General features: G+C 44.5%; 1 protein-coding gene across 1 annotated transcript in view; it reads left to right on the top strand.

The window, feature by feature from the left end:
• RSBN1 (round spermatid basic protein 1) overlaps positions 1-15,831 on the top strand; it is a 75,334-nt gene that overhangs the window by 20,874 nt on the left and 38,629 nt on the right. The window contains exon 2 of the mRNA XM_077481562.1: positions 14,512-15,191. Within this exon, the coding sequence (XP_077337688.1) occupies positions 14,512-15,191 (680 nt within the window). The remainder of the gene's footprint in view (positions 1-14,511; positions 15,192-15,831) is intronic.

Below are 15,831 nucleotides of genomic sequence, written 5' to 3'. Positions count from 1 at the left end.
ATTTTTGCAATTTTTTTTCCTTTTCTTTTTTTCTTTTTTTTTCTTTTTCACTTCTAGCTTTTGCAATTTGTGACAGACCCCCAAAACCATATATTTTCTGAAAGCACATGATCGGTATAATAAAAGGAAGGTGCTACTGATTTTTATTTTTTTTTTGCAGAAAATACACTATGAGCAGATAACTCAGCAAATTTGACAATTCCTACTGAATATAAAGGCTTAACCTGCATTGAGTTAATTAAAAGTTATATTTGTTATAACAAATATTTGTTATTTAATTGCGCCTTTTTTGCAAAATGGTGAAAATCTAATGTACGTAAATATCCATATTTCTCGAAAAATCTGTAGGATGAAATTTTTTTAAAATAAGAGGTGCTACTGTGGTGGGGTATTTTTTTTTCTCTATAGACCCCACAGTATTTTCGCAAATGTTTATCAAACCAATATATTCACAAAAAATACACAAACCATTATTGACAGATTAAAATGCAGCTAATTTAACAAATTGCCTGCTAAATCCTTAATAAATATAAAAGCTTAACTTGTATGGAGTTAATAAAAAAAATATTTGTACATTTTAAATTGCGCCTTTTTGCAAAATGGTGCAAAAACAAATGTACCCAAACATTTCTCAAAATCTGGAGGTTTTTCATTTTTCACTTACGGCTTTCAGAATTTGAATATATCCCTCAAACGAGACATTTTCTAAAACCACATGACCTGTAGAATAAAGTGCTACAGATTTTTTTTTTTTTTTTTTTTTTGAGCCCTGCAATAATTGCACAAATGTTCATATCACTATCGTCACTAAAAATACACTAAAATCATTAATATTGCGCATAAACACAACGTAACTTACAAAATTCCTGCTAAATTAATACGCCACATGTTAACGATGCTTTACAGTATAAAGTCTTTTATTGAAAATATAAAAAGTTGACATTGACACAGTTCATGGACAGCAATTGTACATAAGGTCATAAAGGTCTGAGGTGGTATTCAAGGTACGGATCCTTCATTATGGTAATCGTTGGCAATTAAATTCCTGATATTTCCGTACTTAAATCAAAAAGAGGGGGGGGGAGAGCAAAGGGGGAGGGAGAAAAAAAGGGGGGGTCCACCTAGGAACATAATAGAGTAACATTCTTATCCATAACCAGGAGATCACTCTAAGGAACAGAATTGCCCAAGGTGCCCTGTGAGCTCTAAGGCTCTATCCATGTGCATCAACCCATTAGGACCAGACCTTATCAAATTTTTTAGGACAATTTCTACTCTCGTATGTGAGCTTGTACAGTGGTAAAACAGAACTTATCGTGGCTCTCCACATATGCTTCATGGGGGGGTGGACTGCTTCCATTTGAGGAGAATCTCTCTTCCACCATAATACAGAGACTAGAACAGAAATAGTTTTTCATGCCTTGAGGCTTCAGTGTTCTCCATGTTCCCAAGCAGTGCCAAGGTCTGGTCCATACCAAGGGACCAATCACCAAAGGTGCCCAAGACTTCTAGTATGCTTTCCCAGTACAGACACCGCTCCGGGGATGACCATACCACATGGAAGAACGTACCAGGAGATGAACCACACCTGGAGCAGAGGGCACTTATTCCAGGGTATATGTTAGCTATTCTTACAGGGGTGTAGTAAGTAGGGGTCGACCGATATATCGGCCGATATTTGGCGTTTTTTAATTAATCGGCATTGGCCGATTGTGCTGTTAAAGGCTGATTATATCTTCAACGCAACTTGCAAATGACTTCTGTAATAGGAATCAATGCTAGTTGCCTGAAGACCAGTGAAGCGACTTATTTCCTCTCTGGGCAGTCTGCCAAGAAAAGAGCAAAGAGATACAATGTTTATAGTTATCAATGAACTGGGCTCTGTGTTTAGGAGTTCTCAGTTTAAGGCCCCTTTCACACATGCGGATGGTATGTCCGTATTTCATCCATCCGTTTGCGGATGAAATACGGGCCATACATTCATCCCTATGGGATAGCGGGTGTCTGCGGATGAGCATCCGCAGACACCCGCTATTGTCCGCCTCCGCAAATGTCCGATTCTGCAGACCAGGGAAAATCCTATTTTTCTGTCCGTCTGCAGAGCGGATCGGATGAACACGGACACGCGGTCCGTGCTCGTCCGATCCCCATAGAGGAGAGCGGAGAGCTGACAGGGCGGTCCCCGCACAGTGTGCGGAGACCGCCCTGTCCGCAGCCGGCTCAGCGGGGACAACGGAGCGATCCCCGCTGAGCGAGCGGATCATCACGGGGCGGATCTTTACTGATCCGCCCCGTGTGAAAGAGGCCTAAAGACTAAATCTTTTCTGACACTTGATGCTTACAAGTAAAAATCCTGTATTTTCTGCTAGAAAATCACGTAGAACCCCCAAAATATATATATATATATATATATATATATATATATATATATATATATATATAATAATTTCTTAGCGGAGACCCTAGGGAATAAAATAGCGGTTGTTGCAATATTTTTTGTCACATGGTATTTGCGCAGAGGTCTTTCAAACGCGATTTTTTTTTTTTGGAAAAAATACACTGATTTAAAAAAAAAAAAAAATAAAACAGTAAAGTTAGCCCTCTTTTGGATACAAAAAAAAAAAGTTTTTTTGATTACCTGTTTTAAAAAAAAAAAAATATATATATATATATATATATATATATATATATATATATATATATATATATATATATCTATAATTTTTTTTAATCTTAATTATACATACAAGTGAACTGATTGGAGGTTTGTTTTGTATGTTTAAATGTAAGAAAATTTTCTGTATCACTTATGACTTAAGGCTGCTTTCACACTGGAGTGGGCAGGTGTTGACGGTAAAACGCTGCTAGTTTTAGCCGCACTTTACCGTCATTTTAGCGGTGCTATTCGGCTGCTAGTGGGGCACTTATAATCCAGCTAGCGGCCGAGGAAGGGGTTAAATGTGTCGTTAAGCGCCACTGCCAAATCTCGTTACAGGCTCTTTGGCAGCGGTGCCCATTCATTTCAATGGGCAGGAGTGGTGCAGGAGCGGTATACGCCACTCCAAAGATGCTGCTTGCAGGACTTTTTTTTTTTTTTAAAGTCCTGCCACTGCATCGCCTCAGTGTGAAAGCACTAGGGCTGTCACACAGACTGCAGGGGAGCTGTTTTGCAGGCACTTTACAGGTGCTATTTTTAGCCCAAAAGCGCCTGGAAAAACGCCCCAGTGTGAAAGGTGTCTAACCGTTAGATTTTATGAGATGAAGGGGGGAAAAAAATCGGCCTAACATGTCGGCCCAAAAAAAAAATCGGCACCATATATCGGCTACCGTGATTTCTAAATATCGGCATCGGCCAGAGAAAAACCCCATATCGGTCGACCTCTAGTAGTAAGCCCTATGCAGGAACTTGATTTGGCTGAAACTATCTTTTGCTGAGATCATTTTTGTGGTGTAATCAGAGACTGTCTTCCCAGCTCTTGTCAGTCAGGTCAGGGACATCATATGTACAATGGAGAGATAAAAATAGAGGGAGGACAGGGGTTTGTCCATAAGTTTAGCAATAAGCAGCCTTTCAATCACGTCAGTCTGGAGTGTCGGGGGCTTGGGAATTGGGCCAGTGTTGCATGTCTGAGTTGGTAGTATCTAAACTTCATAGTGGCCGGTATGTCATTTAGCCTTTAGGGTCTCGGAGGAGAAGGGTCCATCCTAGAGTATATGCCTCACATTGATTATCCCTCTAGCCGCCCACAGTTGGGAATCTAGGACCCGTGCAGATGAGGCAGAATAGGATTACCACATAGAGGGGTGTGGGGTGAAATAACTGAGTCTTGTAGATTTCCCTCACCCTCTGCCATACCTGTATAGTCGTGCGCATTGGAGTCATCGTTTTGGGGTTGGGCTTTGGTTCCTCTGTAGGGTAGATTAGTCAATGCTGCATAGGATCCCAGGATGGCCACCTCAAGAGTCACCGCAGGGTTTTGTCTGGGCTGGGCAAACCACCACCGGACTGTCACCAGTATTTGTAAAGCAAAGTGCAGCTCTAAAATAAAAGTGAAATAAATATGTATACAAATCACTCAAAAAAGATGTGTATATATAGTAACATATATAATTTAGTAAAAATGATAAACCCTAAAAAAGGAAAACATTTTTTTTTCAATAATATAAAGTCCAAACATGTGACATCCAATGTAAACGTGACTGAAGCAAGAAAGTGGGTCTTTATGTGAATATCCAAATAAAGATGTGACAAGAGAAATCCACCACCAGAAGCAATAGCCGCTTACCAGAAAGCGTGGACACACTTACCGGTAGGTATATACCTAATGTATCAAACAGGCTTAATACGATGGCCCTGATGATCCAGGTTTTCAATATTACTCCAATATTGAATATAGTCACTCCAATAGTGTATGTTCAACAAGGAAAAGACTTCCTACATGGAGATCCTTTAAAAACGAATTTCCTCTCCCCAGGTGGTCCCAGAGCACCCCGCAGTCCCAAAAACCGAGCCGGGGCAATAATCCAGTGAAATGGCTTACGAGAAGTCACACTGAAAATGACCCCCCAACAGACAGACTGTGGTCAGACAGAGGTTGGGTCACAGTCACTTTAGGAAGTATTAGAGGACATATGTGGCTGCACCATACCGCCCAATATAAAAAAGACTGCGGTCTTTGACCTAAACTGGGATTGGCCACAAACACTGACAGGCTCTGTAGATTGAAATCCAGGAAGATCCGACCAGTTGTGCAAGGGCTGCATGTGCATCTAACCCTCCCAATGGAGATGAACTGTCACCAGGACTCCCGCCCAGTAGTAGGGCTGGAAGTGAGGCATTGCCAGGCCCCCTTGAGACAGGGGGAGCTGGAGCGTCCGCTTTGCCAGTCTTGGGGTCCTCCCCGCCCAAACAATGGTGGAGATAAAAGAATCCAGTTTTTGAAAGAAGGATTTAGGGAGCAGGCACAGTGTGTTCCTAAAAAAGTATACAAATTTAGGAAGATATACCATCTTTAGCAGGTTCACCCTTCCCACTGGGCATAGTGGCAATGTTTTCCACATTTGGCATTTCCTTCTGAATTGGACTAAAAGGGGAGAAAGGTTATCTCCTATATACGCCTGAGGGGAGTTTTTAACAGTTACCCCCAAATATTTCAATTCGTCCACCCATTGAAGTGGCGTGTTGGTGGCCGCCCTGGGACCAGAGTGGTGGTGGGGAAAAAAGGACAGACTTGCCCCAATTGATGCAGACCCCAGAATAATTCCCGAATTGGTCTATTATTTCAAGTGCAGATCTTAGGGAGGTGCCTGCATCGGCTAGGTACAGTAGGGTGTCATCAGCGTACAAGGAGATTTTCTCCTGTAGTACTCCAACCCATATTCCCTCCACCCTCTCTTCCTGGTGTATTATGATTGCCAGGGCAAAAAGCCCTGGGGTAAAGGGCATCCCTGCCTGGTGCCCCTATATAGGCTGAAGGGGGGAGACAGCAGGCCATTCTCTCTGACCTGGGTACTATGACCTGGGCAGTAGGATTTGAACCTGGGTCCAAATCCAAACGTTCCAGGGCCTACCATAGCTAGAGCCACTCGACCGTGTCGTTTGCCTTCTCGGTGTCCAGCACGGCAACTATGCCTGCGTTCTCCTCCCCTGCCAGATCAATGTGGGTAAATAACTTACGGATATTTATATCGGTTTCCCTGCCTGGCATGAATCCTGACTGATCCGGGTGGACCAACGCCATGATCACACTGTTCAATCTGGTTGCCAGTATTTTGGCATCCACATCTATCAAAGAAATTGGGCGGTAGGATTTGCAGAGTTCAGGGTCCTTTCCTGGTTTAGGAATAACCACTATTACTGCCTCTGACATAGAGCTCGGCAGGTCCCCATCCCTCAGCGATGCCTGCAGCATAGAATGGAGCTTGGGCCTAGTTCCTCGGCGTACATCTTATAGAATTCAGTGGGGAACCCATCTGGGCCCGGTCTTCCCTGCCTGGAGTGAGGAGATGGCCTTCTGGACCTCTTTAAGTGTAATAGGAGAGTCAAGTTGGGCTCTGTAAGTATCAGTCAGGATAGGAAAGTCAACGTCTGAGAGGTATATGTGGAGGTCTTCCATAGAGTAGTTTACTGGAGTGGAATAAAGTTCAGAGTAATAGGATGTAAAGCCCTCACTGATCGCCCTTTAGGAGGTCTGTCTGACCCCAACTCCATCAAGCAGTGAGGGTACACTCATGGAACTTGACTGCTCCCTGACCAACCATGCCAGTAGCTTACCTCTCCCCCCCCCCCCCCCCCTCTCGCCCTCAAATTCTCTGGGACTGCTGGAGCTATTGCTGCTCCTGGGAGACAGCCCTATCCTCCGCCCTAAGTAGATCTGCCCTCAGTTGCCTGCGGACTCCACCTATGAGTATCTGATGGTGATCCCTGGAGGTCGCCTTAAAGACATCCCATACCACTGCTGCCGGGGCCGACCCTGGGTTAAGTGCCCAGTAGGTATCCATTTGTAAGCGAAACCCAGAGTCTACCCCAGGCTCCGAGATCCAAAATCTCGACAGCCTCCACAGCTTGTCTGCGGGAGAACCCTCTAGGGACAACCTGAGGAGTGGTGCATGGTCTGATATTCCCCTCGGGAGAATAGATATCAGTTGAATCCTGGGTAATAAGGGCTTCCCCGCATACATGAGATCAGTACGTGAAAGAGCCCTGTGGCTGGCCGAGTGGCAGGTAAAGGACCTATCTGAGGGGTTTCTCCATCTCCATATGTCTGTCAACCCATAGGTTTCTGCCCAGACCGAGAGATCTGAGGTGGATCCCCCGACTGATTTTAGGCGATCCAGCCCAGGGTTCGGTGTCATATTGAAATCCCCCATAAGCAGCAGATTATCTGTACCGTAATTAGCAAGAAGGGGGCCCGACTTGTGGAGTCTCCACCATAGCATGCATTATAATGTATCGTCCATCCGGGTCATGCACCAGCCCCAGGAGTTTAAATGGCAAGGATTTGCATATGAGTATAGTGACCCCCCCCCGGCAAAGTTGGAGTATGTTGAATTGTACTGATGTCCAACCCAGGGTTTTTTAAGGTTAAGGGTCTTTCTCCCCACTAGGTGGTTTTCCTGGAGAATGCAGATATGGGGGTTAGGGGATTTTAAAAATTGAAACGCCAGTGACCGATTCACTGGAGAGTTTAGGCCCCTGGTGTTCCATGAAATAATTGCTAGTGATGTCATTCCACTGCCAAGTTAATCAATAGTGGAGAGTATTCAGGGGATAAGCCCGACCCGGATGGAACACAAGCAAAGAACCACATAACATAGAGAGAGTAGTCCTTAAAGGGCAGTAACATTGTAGGCCCAAATGACTGACAGATATGCATTCACATAGTGAGCATTAAAACAAAAACAGAACCAATTACAAAACAACCCCGCCAACCCCCCAGAACTTCGGGTGGCTTTCCTACCCAGTAACCACACGGCAAGCCACCATGTTTCGGGGGAAACGCGTGTAAGAGGCTCACTAGTCATAAGTTTGCTGACCCCATAACAGGTGGGGGTCATCCGGATGATATATGTGGTGCCAGTCTCCCAGCAAGCTGGGGGTACAAAATCTTAATGTAGGCAGGTAGATGGCAAAAAAACATGCTTGTGAGAGCAAACAGGAAAATAGGAGAAAAAAGGGAAAAAAGGAAAAGCAAAAAAACATGAGTTCCTGGCGTGGATAATGATTCCCAGCAATGGGGTGGGGAGGAGGGGAGAGGGGGGAATGGAGGACAGGTAAAAAGTAATCCCATCCAGATTAACCCTCTGGAGCAGGATGCCAGAAGCTGCTTCAACTCTCTCCCCATTTGCAGGATAACAGTCAGTGCAGGAAAAGGGGAAAGGGCACCATGTTCACCGGAGTCTGTGTCCAAGTGGCAGGTATACTCAAACAGCGGATAAAGCCAGAAGGCTTAATGTAAGTGCTCAGCATGAAAAAGTAATGCCCCGATTGGACTTTCTGGCGGACCAGAGTTCACAAGACAATTCGATTGTGTGTGGGCTCCAGCTTGTCTGTATGCTTGTCCAACGGACCAACTATGATGCAACGGCAACTACAGCACCTGCCCGCGAGAATGGATTGCGCTGGTTCTCGGCTACAGGGTACTGTACACCAGGCCCTTAGGTCTGGTATGGATCTTAAGGGTAACCTCCTACGGCAAAAAAAAACTGAATTTTGAAAGTCTGTCGGACCTCCACCAAAAGTCCACCGGGAAGTCCGCTGGACCAAGTCTGCCGGAAAGTCCCATTGTGTGGCATAAGTTGCAACAAGAAACTGTAGGGTTTATACTTGCTTCATCCTGCATGGATTGTGTCAAGCCAGAAAGAAGCCTCTTCAGGTGATGTGAAGAATCTCACTCTTTTGCCATCTTGAACCCGAAGTCTTGCAGGAAACTGCATACTATACTTCAGGTTTTTGGCACGAAGTTGGGATCTCATATGGTCGAATGACTTCCTCTGTCGCTGTGCTTCAATGGAGTAGTCTGGGAATATAAGAAGTTTAGCGTTCTCATACTTGAGGTCCCCAACATTCCTAGCTTCTCTCAGGGTGAGATCCGGGTCCCGATAGTTCTGTAGCTTAACGATAAAGGTGCATGGGGAAGCACCTTGTAGGTATTCTGTGGGCTCATTCCACCACAAACTGGGGGGAGAAGGAGGCACGAGAAAAGAGTGTTCACAGCAGCTGCTCTGTAAATAGGGTGGTGTCATTCCCCTCGGGCAACCCAATGATGCACAGATTGTTGCATCTGTTGCGATTTTCTGCATCTTCAAGCATGCGACTCTAGGTACTTGACTCTGATTTTTAAGGAGTGAAGATCAGCCGTGTGTTCCCTCTGCACATCCTCAGCTGCAGACACACGCTGCTCCACCTCTGTCACTCTGCCCATAAAAGCATCAATGTCCCTCCTGATCAATCCCAGTTTGATATATACGTGGTCAATTTTCTCTGTCAGGGTTGTTTCTGGAGGGACCTGAGGAGCTGCCGCCTCGTGACTCATCTCCTGTCTCTGAGCCGACATGGTGGAGGGTATGGACGCGGCCTTCTCCCCTGCACTCCACACGGTCCCGGTCTTTTTCTGGCTGTCAGAATGCTGCTAAGGGCCACGGATGAGCTGCCTTGGCGGTATATGGGGTCCCAGTGCCGTGGGATCGGAGGATTAAAGATCAGGATGGTGGAATGAGGCTAGACGACGTCCGCTCCCGTCATCATCTCTGACACGCCCCCGTAAACGATGCTTTAGTACTAAAGTGTATGCCCATTCAGGGCCCTGTTTACCCACGCAGCAATGCACAGGTGTTCTGTGCATCCCCGTACAGACAGTACCATTTATGTTAATTGGGATGCAACGGCTGCACAGGCAAAGCTGCTGTTCCCAATCTAACATCCACGTGGGTACATGACCCTGAACTCGGATAGTGTGAGCTCAGGGGCATGCATGTGGACCTACATGGATGTAATATTGGGAGCAACCCCTCTGTTGGAGCAGTTTCTACATCTCAAATGACATCAATGGGATTCTCTGTACATGCCTGTAAAGGTACGCTGTGTATGCCCTGTGTGAACAAGGCCTTGGACCCCTTTCACACAAGCACACCGATCGGGTCTGCCTGTCCATTTTCCAGGCGGGCCCAATCAGACCACCCATTGTTCTCTATGGAGAGATTGATGTAAATGGACATGTCTGTTTAAACCTGCCTGCATCCGATCCAGTCTGCTAAAAACAGACGGATGTGCGTTTCTATCTGACTGCCCAATAGAGAACAGCAGGCTGTGTCCGTGCATCAACTGTTAGGACACGGACCTGTCACCCGCCTGCTCAGTGGGGATCAGCAGACAGATCCTCCGCTGAGTAGGTGGATTTGCGTGACAGTCCGCTCCATGTGAGTGGAGTCTTAACAGGATTGGCTGGTCCATTAGGGGGTGCAGGGGCGCCACCCCCCTGCGGGACCCCGGACTTGTACGTTTGTATGAGTTTTTTTGTTTGTTTTGTTTTTCCCCAAGCCACATCGCATGATTAGAGCCTGAGCCTCTAATTGGCTTGAAAAAGGTTGGGCTTGGGGCACAGAGCATTGCAACCTAAACCCACCCACTTGTGACAATAGCGAATTCATATTTGCTATCGTCTTCCTGCTTCTCCTTCTGGCCAATCAGGACAGATCGGGTTGGCCGGAAGGAGAAACTGAGGTATCCGTGGAGGGGTGAGTGCGGGCAGCCCTGGGGGGTTTAATATTATATATTTTACAGAATATATCTATACAATTTTTCATTTCCCTTTTTTGAGGGGGGTGGTCTTTGGTGAGATATCAGAGGTCTAAACAGGACCCCCCCCCCCCGAATGGAATCTGTAGAGAGATTCCATTCATTTATAAACTGACAGTCTGATACCTAGTAAGTGCTATCACACACATGGCCACTATGTCTTGTCATGCTTTCAATCTGCCTGTCTCATAATGGCACAATCCAGAAATGGCATTAAACTACTAAAGCCCAACCCCAGCTTACTATCTAGCAATATATACAGTGCCTTGAAAAAGTATTCTTAGGGCCAGTTCACACCAGATGCAGTTACATGCAGTTCCGTTTTTTCTGCACCAATAGTCAGTATGGAAACTGACTGCATGGTGTGAACTAGAGCCATTGGAATGCATGGAAAACACTATACGTGCATTTTTAGTGCAGAAAAAAAGCGCACGGAACTGCGTCAGGTGTGAACTGGCCCTTAGGCCTCAAGTACACTGCTGCTGGTAAACGGATGTTCAGAGGCAGTTGGCTAGTCATGAATCTAGTTGTCTGATCAATTTTGGGCACCAGAACTACTGGTGTTACCCAGGTACTGTGGGGTTTATGAATAACATTTATCTGCAGCATCTTTTTGGCCTCCCCTGGTTTTCCTGTGAAATGGTTGGTGTTCCACAAGCCCGCCCCTCCAGAAGCTCAAATAGCCTGTGTGGAAGAGACGTGTGAATTGCTCTTCAGGTCTGCTTTTGAGTGTCCAAAAAAGTCTAACAGTGTGTCTGTCTCTTCCTGTTCAGGCTGTTTGCAAACTGGATTACATGCTGTTATTTTACTGGTATGTTTATAGTGGAAACCTTTGGCTTCTACCAAATTTAGTAACATCATTCGGGCATGCTTTGTGTAGTTTGTTGTGCCACATAGGAAGTAGAACATACATCTGACCCATGTTGCACATCAGCCCTCTGGCATTGCAGTCATATCAGCATTATTGTTTGTCCAAAGCTTGACCTTTCCCAACCATCAGCGGTTGCAGCTCATTGGCTTTTTCCTCGGAGGAAAACTTTCCAGCACATCCCATCGATTTCTGCTGCACTATCCCATGTAGCAGGGACTACCACACATTGGTTAAAACTTAACCGGTCCCTCCTGAACCAGCTGAATTTCAGTCTGTGTATAGCCTAAGCGTCCCCTCCCTTTCCTTCTGTATGGGGGTTGAAATGGTGACCTGCTTTTGGGGCACCTCTCTTTAGGCAAATTTCAAAGAAATGTAATTCCCAGTTCTTTGTCATTCCCTTCTTTTCAGCTCCACAAACAACCTCTGTCTTTCCTTTTAGGAGATCTTCTGGATCAGAGTTGTTATAGGTAAATTAGATGACATTTTATTGCTCCCATGTTGATAGCAAAGAAGCAGTCAGGGAAATTTCTCGCTTGCTCAGTCCGTGATTGTAAAGTCTCTCTTTTTTTTTTTTTAATGACGAGCATGTTTTACTTGCCTCCTATGTGCAGTGGTTTTGCACAGGGCAGCCTGGATCGTCCTCTTCTCGGGTCCCTTTTTGCAGCTCCTGGCCCCTCCCTCCTGTCGCTGGCCCCCCACAGCAAGCAGCTCTGTCCATTCAGACATGGAGCTGCTGTTCAGCCCCACCCCCCCTCTCCTGATTGGCTAACTGACTTTGTCACCTGCAGGAGTCAGTGACGCTGCTGCTTTCAGCCAATCAGGAGAGAGACGGAGGGACTCGTGGACAGAGATGGGGCTCAGGTAAGTATTAAGGCCCATACACACGATCAGACTTTTTGACAACAAACATGCAAATTAGCTGTTTTGGAGCAACACCCAACCGTGTGTACGCTCCATCGGACAAACTTTTTTGGTTTTCATCGGACTTTTGTTGGCTGTGCGAATGGACAAACTTTCTGGCAACAAAAGTCCGATGGAGCAAAGTCTGATCGTGTGTACAGAAAACCATAGGACTTTTGTACAAAGTACAAACATGCATGCTCAGAACCAATGCAAAAGATCAGAGAACAATACAGAAGTTGACCAAAGGTGGCGGTAAAGAGCAGAAAAACCATGTGATTTGGTGAAAGTTGGCTGAAAAAGTCCTGCCGTGTGTATGCGTGTGTATGCAATACACGTTCTCGGCCGACGCCCTTTGTACAAAAATCCACAGGAAAGTTTGTACGAAGTCCGATTGTGTACATTGATAAAAAAAACTTCTGCCTTTACAACTCCTTTTAAAGTGGTTGTAAACCCTTACAAACCACTTTGACCTACAGGTAAGCCTAGATTAAGGCTTACCTGTAGGTCCAAGAAATATCGCCTAAACCTATACGGTTAGGAGGTATTTACCCAAAGACAGCCATCGCTGTCTACGGCGCATGCTCTTGCAGCACTGTACCCAAACAAAATAGGCCAATATATATTTTTGGTAAAAAAAATCGCTATATATATATATATATATATATATATATATATATATATATATATATATATATATATATACATATATATATATATATATATACATATATACATATATACATATATACATACATACATACATTTTTATTTCCGGGACTACATCATTGTGACGGACAGATCTGACACTTTTGACACGTTTTTGGGACCATTGACATTTATACAGAGATCAGTGCTATAAACATGCGCTGCTTGCTGCATAAATGTCACTGGTTTAATGGGGTTTAATGTGTTTCTAACTATATGGGGGTGGAACTGACTGGAGTAGACATATCGCTGTTCCTAATTAGTAGGGGCAGAGGATCTGTCTCTCCTCTCCTGACAGTGGGGATTTGTGTGTTTATACACACACACACCCACCCCTCTTTTCTGGCTTCCGTGGCTGGACATCGCGGGCGTGCACCTGCTATAGCTTTTTAACCGATTGCCGACCGCGGGCTGTTTGTATACATTGGCAGAATGGCACGGCTGGGCAAAGTAACGTACCCGTTCGTTACTTTGAATTTCCTGCCGTGCGCACCTGCCGCAAGCTCCATGCTCGTTGGACCCAGGGACTCTATGTCCGTGGGGATACCCGCGATCGTATTGCGGAGCTGAAGAAAGGGGAGATGCTGATGTAAATACAGCATCTCCCCATTCTGCCTAGTGACAGGACACTGATTGTCTGCTACCTGTCGTTGGGAGCAGCGATCAGTGTCATGTCACTGCTAGCCCATCCCTCAGACAGTTAGAAACATGCCCCAGAACACACTTAACCACCTCCCTGCCCCCTAGTGGTTAGCCCCTTACTGCCAGTGACATTTTTACAGTAATCAATGCAATTTTATAGCAGTGATCACTATATTAATGCCAATGGTCCCAAAAATGTTTCAAAATTGTCCGATGTGTCAGCCATAATATCGCAGTCATGATAAAAATCGCTGATTGCCACCATTACTAGTACAAAAAAAAATTACTAATAAAAATGCCATAAATCTATTCCCTATCTTGTAGACGCTATAACTTTTGCGCAAACCAATTAATCGCTTATTGCGGTTTTTTTTTTGTTTTTTTTAACCAAAAATATATCGAATGCATATTGGTCTAAACTGAGGGAAAAAAAATTAGATTTTTTTGGGGGGGATATTTATTATAGCAAAAAGTAAAAAATAAAGCGTTTTTTTTCTCCAAAATTTGTCGCTCTTTTGTTTATAGCGCAAAAAATAAAAAATGCAGAGGTGAGCAAATACCATCAAAAGAGAGCTTTGTGGGAAAAGGACGTCAATTTTGTTTGGATACAACATTGCACGGCTGCGCAATTGTCAGTTAAAGCGACGCAATTGCAAAAAGCGCTCTGGTCAGAAAGGGGGTAAATCCTTTTGGGGCTGAAGCGGTTAAAGGGCAGTCATACAGCTACGGTGATTCTTTGAATCGTGCCGACCTGCCGCAGTATGACTTTGGCTGGTCGGCAGGTGGTTAAGCAACTGAGAACAGAGGTCATGTGATTATTTACAAAGAAAGAGATAAAAAGGCATTGTGTGTGTATGTATTCATTACACGATATTGCCAAAAGTATTGGGACACCTCCTTTTACACGCACATTAATTTTAATGGCATCCCAGTGTTAGCCTGTAAGATTCAATATTGAGTTGGCTCACCCTTTGCCGCCATAACAGCTTCAACTCTTCTGGGAAGGCTGTCCACAAGGTTTTAGGAGTGTGTCTATGGGAATGTTTGACCGTTTTTTGTAAAGTGTTTTAATCGCTTTTTACCTCTTTCACAGAAATTCCAGATGAGAATGGCAAATCACAGAAAATTCTAAATGACGATAAGGCTTTCCTTCTTAAAAAGCTCAAGAAAAAGAAGAAAAAGAAGCATAGAGATGATTTAAGAGTCAGGCGGCTGAAAATGTACAACAAAGAGGTCCAGACTCTGTGTGCTGGACTGACCCGCATTAATCAGGAAGCCCTAGACCAAGCCAGTGTAGGAGTAGAGACAAAACAGGAGTCCTGCAGATACCTAAAAGATGAACAGCTTTGCCGATCAGACCTTGGAACTGAAGAATACAGAGTTCCTCAGGAGGTCCAGATGCCCTTTGCATCTCATCAAGAGCACTGCATCCGTACCAGTATCTTAAAAACAGAATCTCGGTTCAGCAGACTAATGCATGAAGAGAATCAGTCAAATGGTGGAGCCCCAGTTTTACATGCTTACATGGATGAACTTTCCTTTTTGTCTCCTATGGAGATGGAGAGATTTGCGGAGGAGTTCCTGGAAAAGACATTTAATGAAAATGACAAGAATGCATCTTATTATGCCCTGGCCATAGTGCATGGTGCAGCTGCTTACTTGCCAGACTTTCTGGACTACTTTGCTTTTAACTTTCCAAATACACCAGTTAAAATGGAGATCCTTGGCAAGAAAGACATCGAAACAACAACAATTGCAAACTTTCATGCACAGGTGTGTTGAGCCTATACTTTACAAATGTTAAATTGCTGTTGAAAGGTGTGAAGTGCATAATTTGAATGGCTTGTGTTGCACATCTTTCTGGTTATTTGGTTAGTCGACAGGATAGTTCATGTTCTGGGAGAGTAGCCAGTGTGCCGGAAAGCAGCTGGAGACATTTAAGAGATGTTTCTATTGGTAAAAGCACGAGGGTTTTGAATCCTGTTCTGATTGGCTTCAAAGGGTGTGGTGTGTGTGTGTGTGTGTGTGTGTGTGTGTGTTTTTTGTTTTGTTTTGTTTTGTTTGTTTTTGTTTTTATAGCTGCATACATAGAGCTACCAAATAAACTAGTTCAGAAATATGCATTGACCAATTGTTAGTGTTCTAAATTGTGATTCTTTAATAGAAGTGACAATAAGGCTTCATGTACACTGCTGCTGGTAAACTGACGTTTAGGAGCAGTTGGACGTTTATTCCAGCTGCTCCTGAACTCTCCTGTTACCTTATCTGTACATGTACACAAGGTCGCGTTTATAGTAGTTTCTAGGCAGTTGAGTTTGGAAAGCAAAAAAATGTGTTAAGGACGGATATTCAGTGGCATTTGAAACACCTGTAAGAGCTTGAAAACACGATAACTCGCATTTTGCTGTTTTAT

Source organism: Lithobates pipiens, unplaced genomic scaffold, assembly GCF_037356315.1.
Source record: "Lithobates pipiens isolate NorthernLeopardFrog02 unplaced genomic scaffold, aLitPip1_a1.2 Scaffold_16, whole genome shotgun sequence".
In the NCBI taxonomy this organism is placed as follows: Eukaryota; Metazoa; Chordata; class Amphibia; order Anura; family Ranidae; genus Lithobates; species Lithobates pipiens.
The sequence above is the reverse complement of the archived record's forward strand: the minus strand, read 5'-3'. Positions and strand labels throughout refer to the sequence as shown.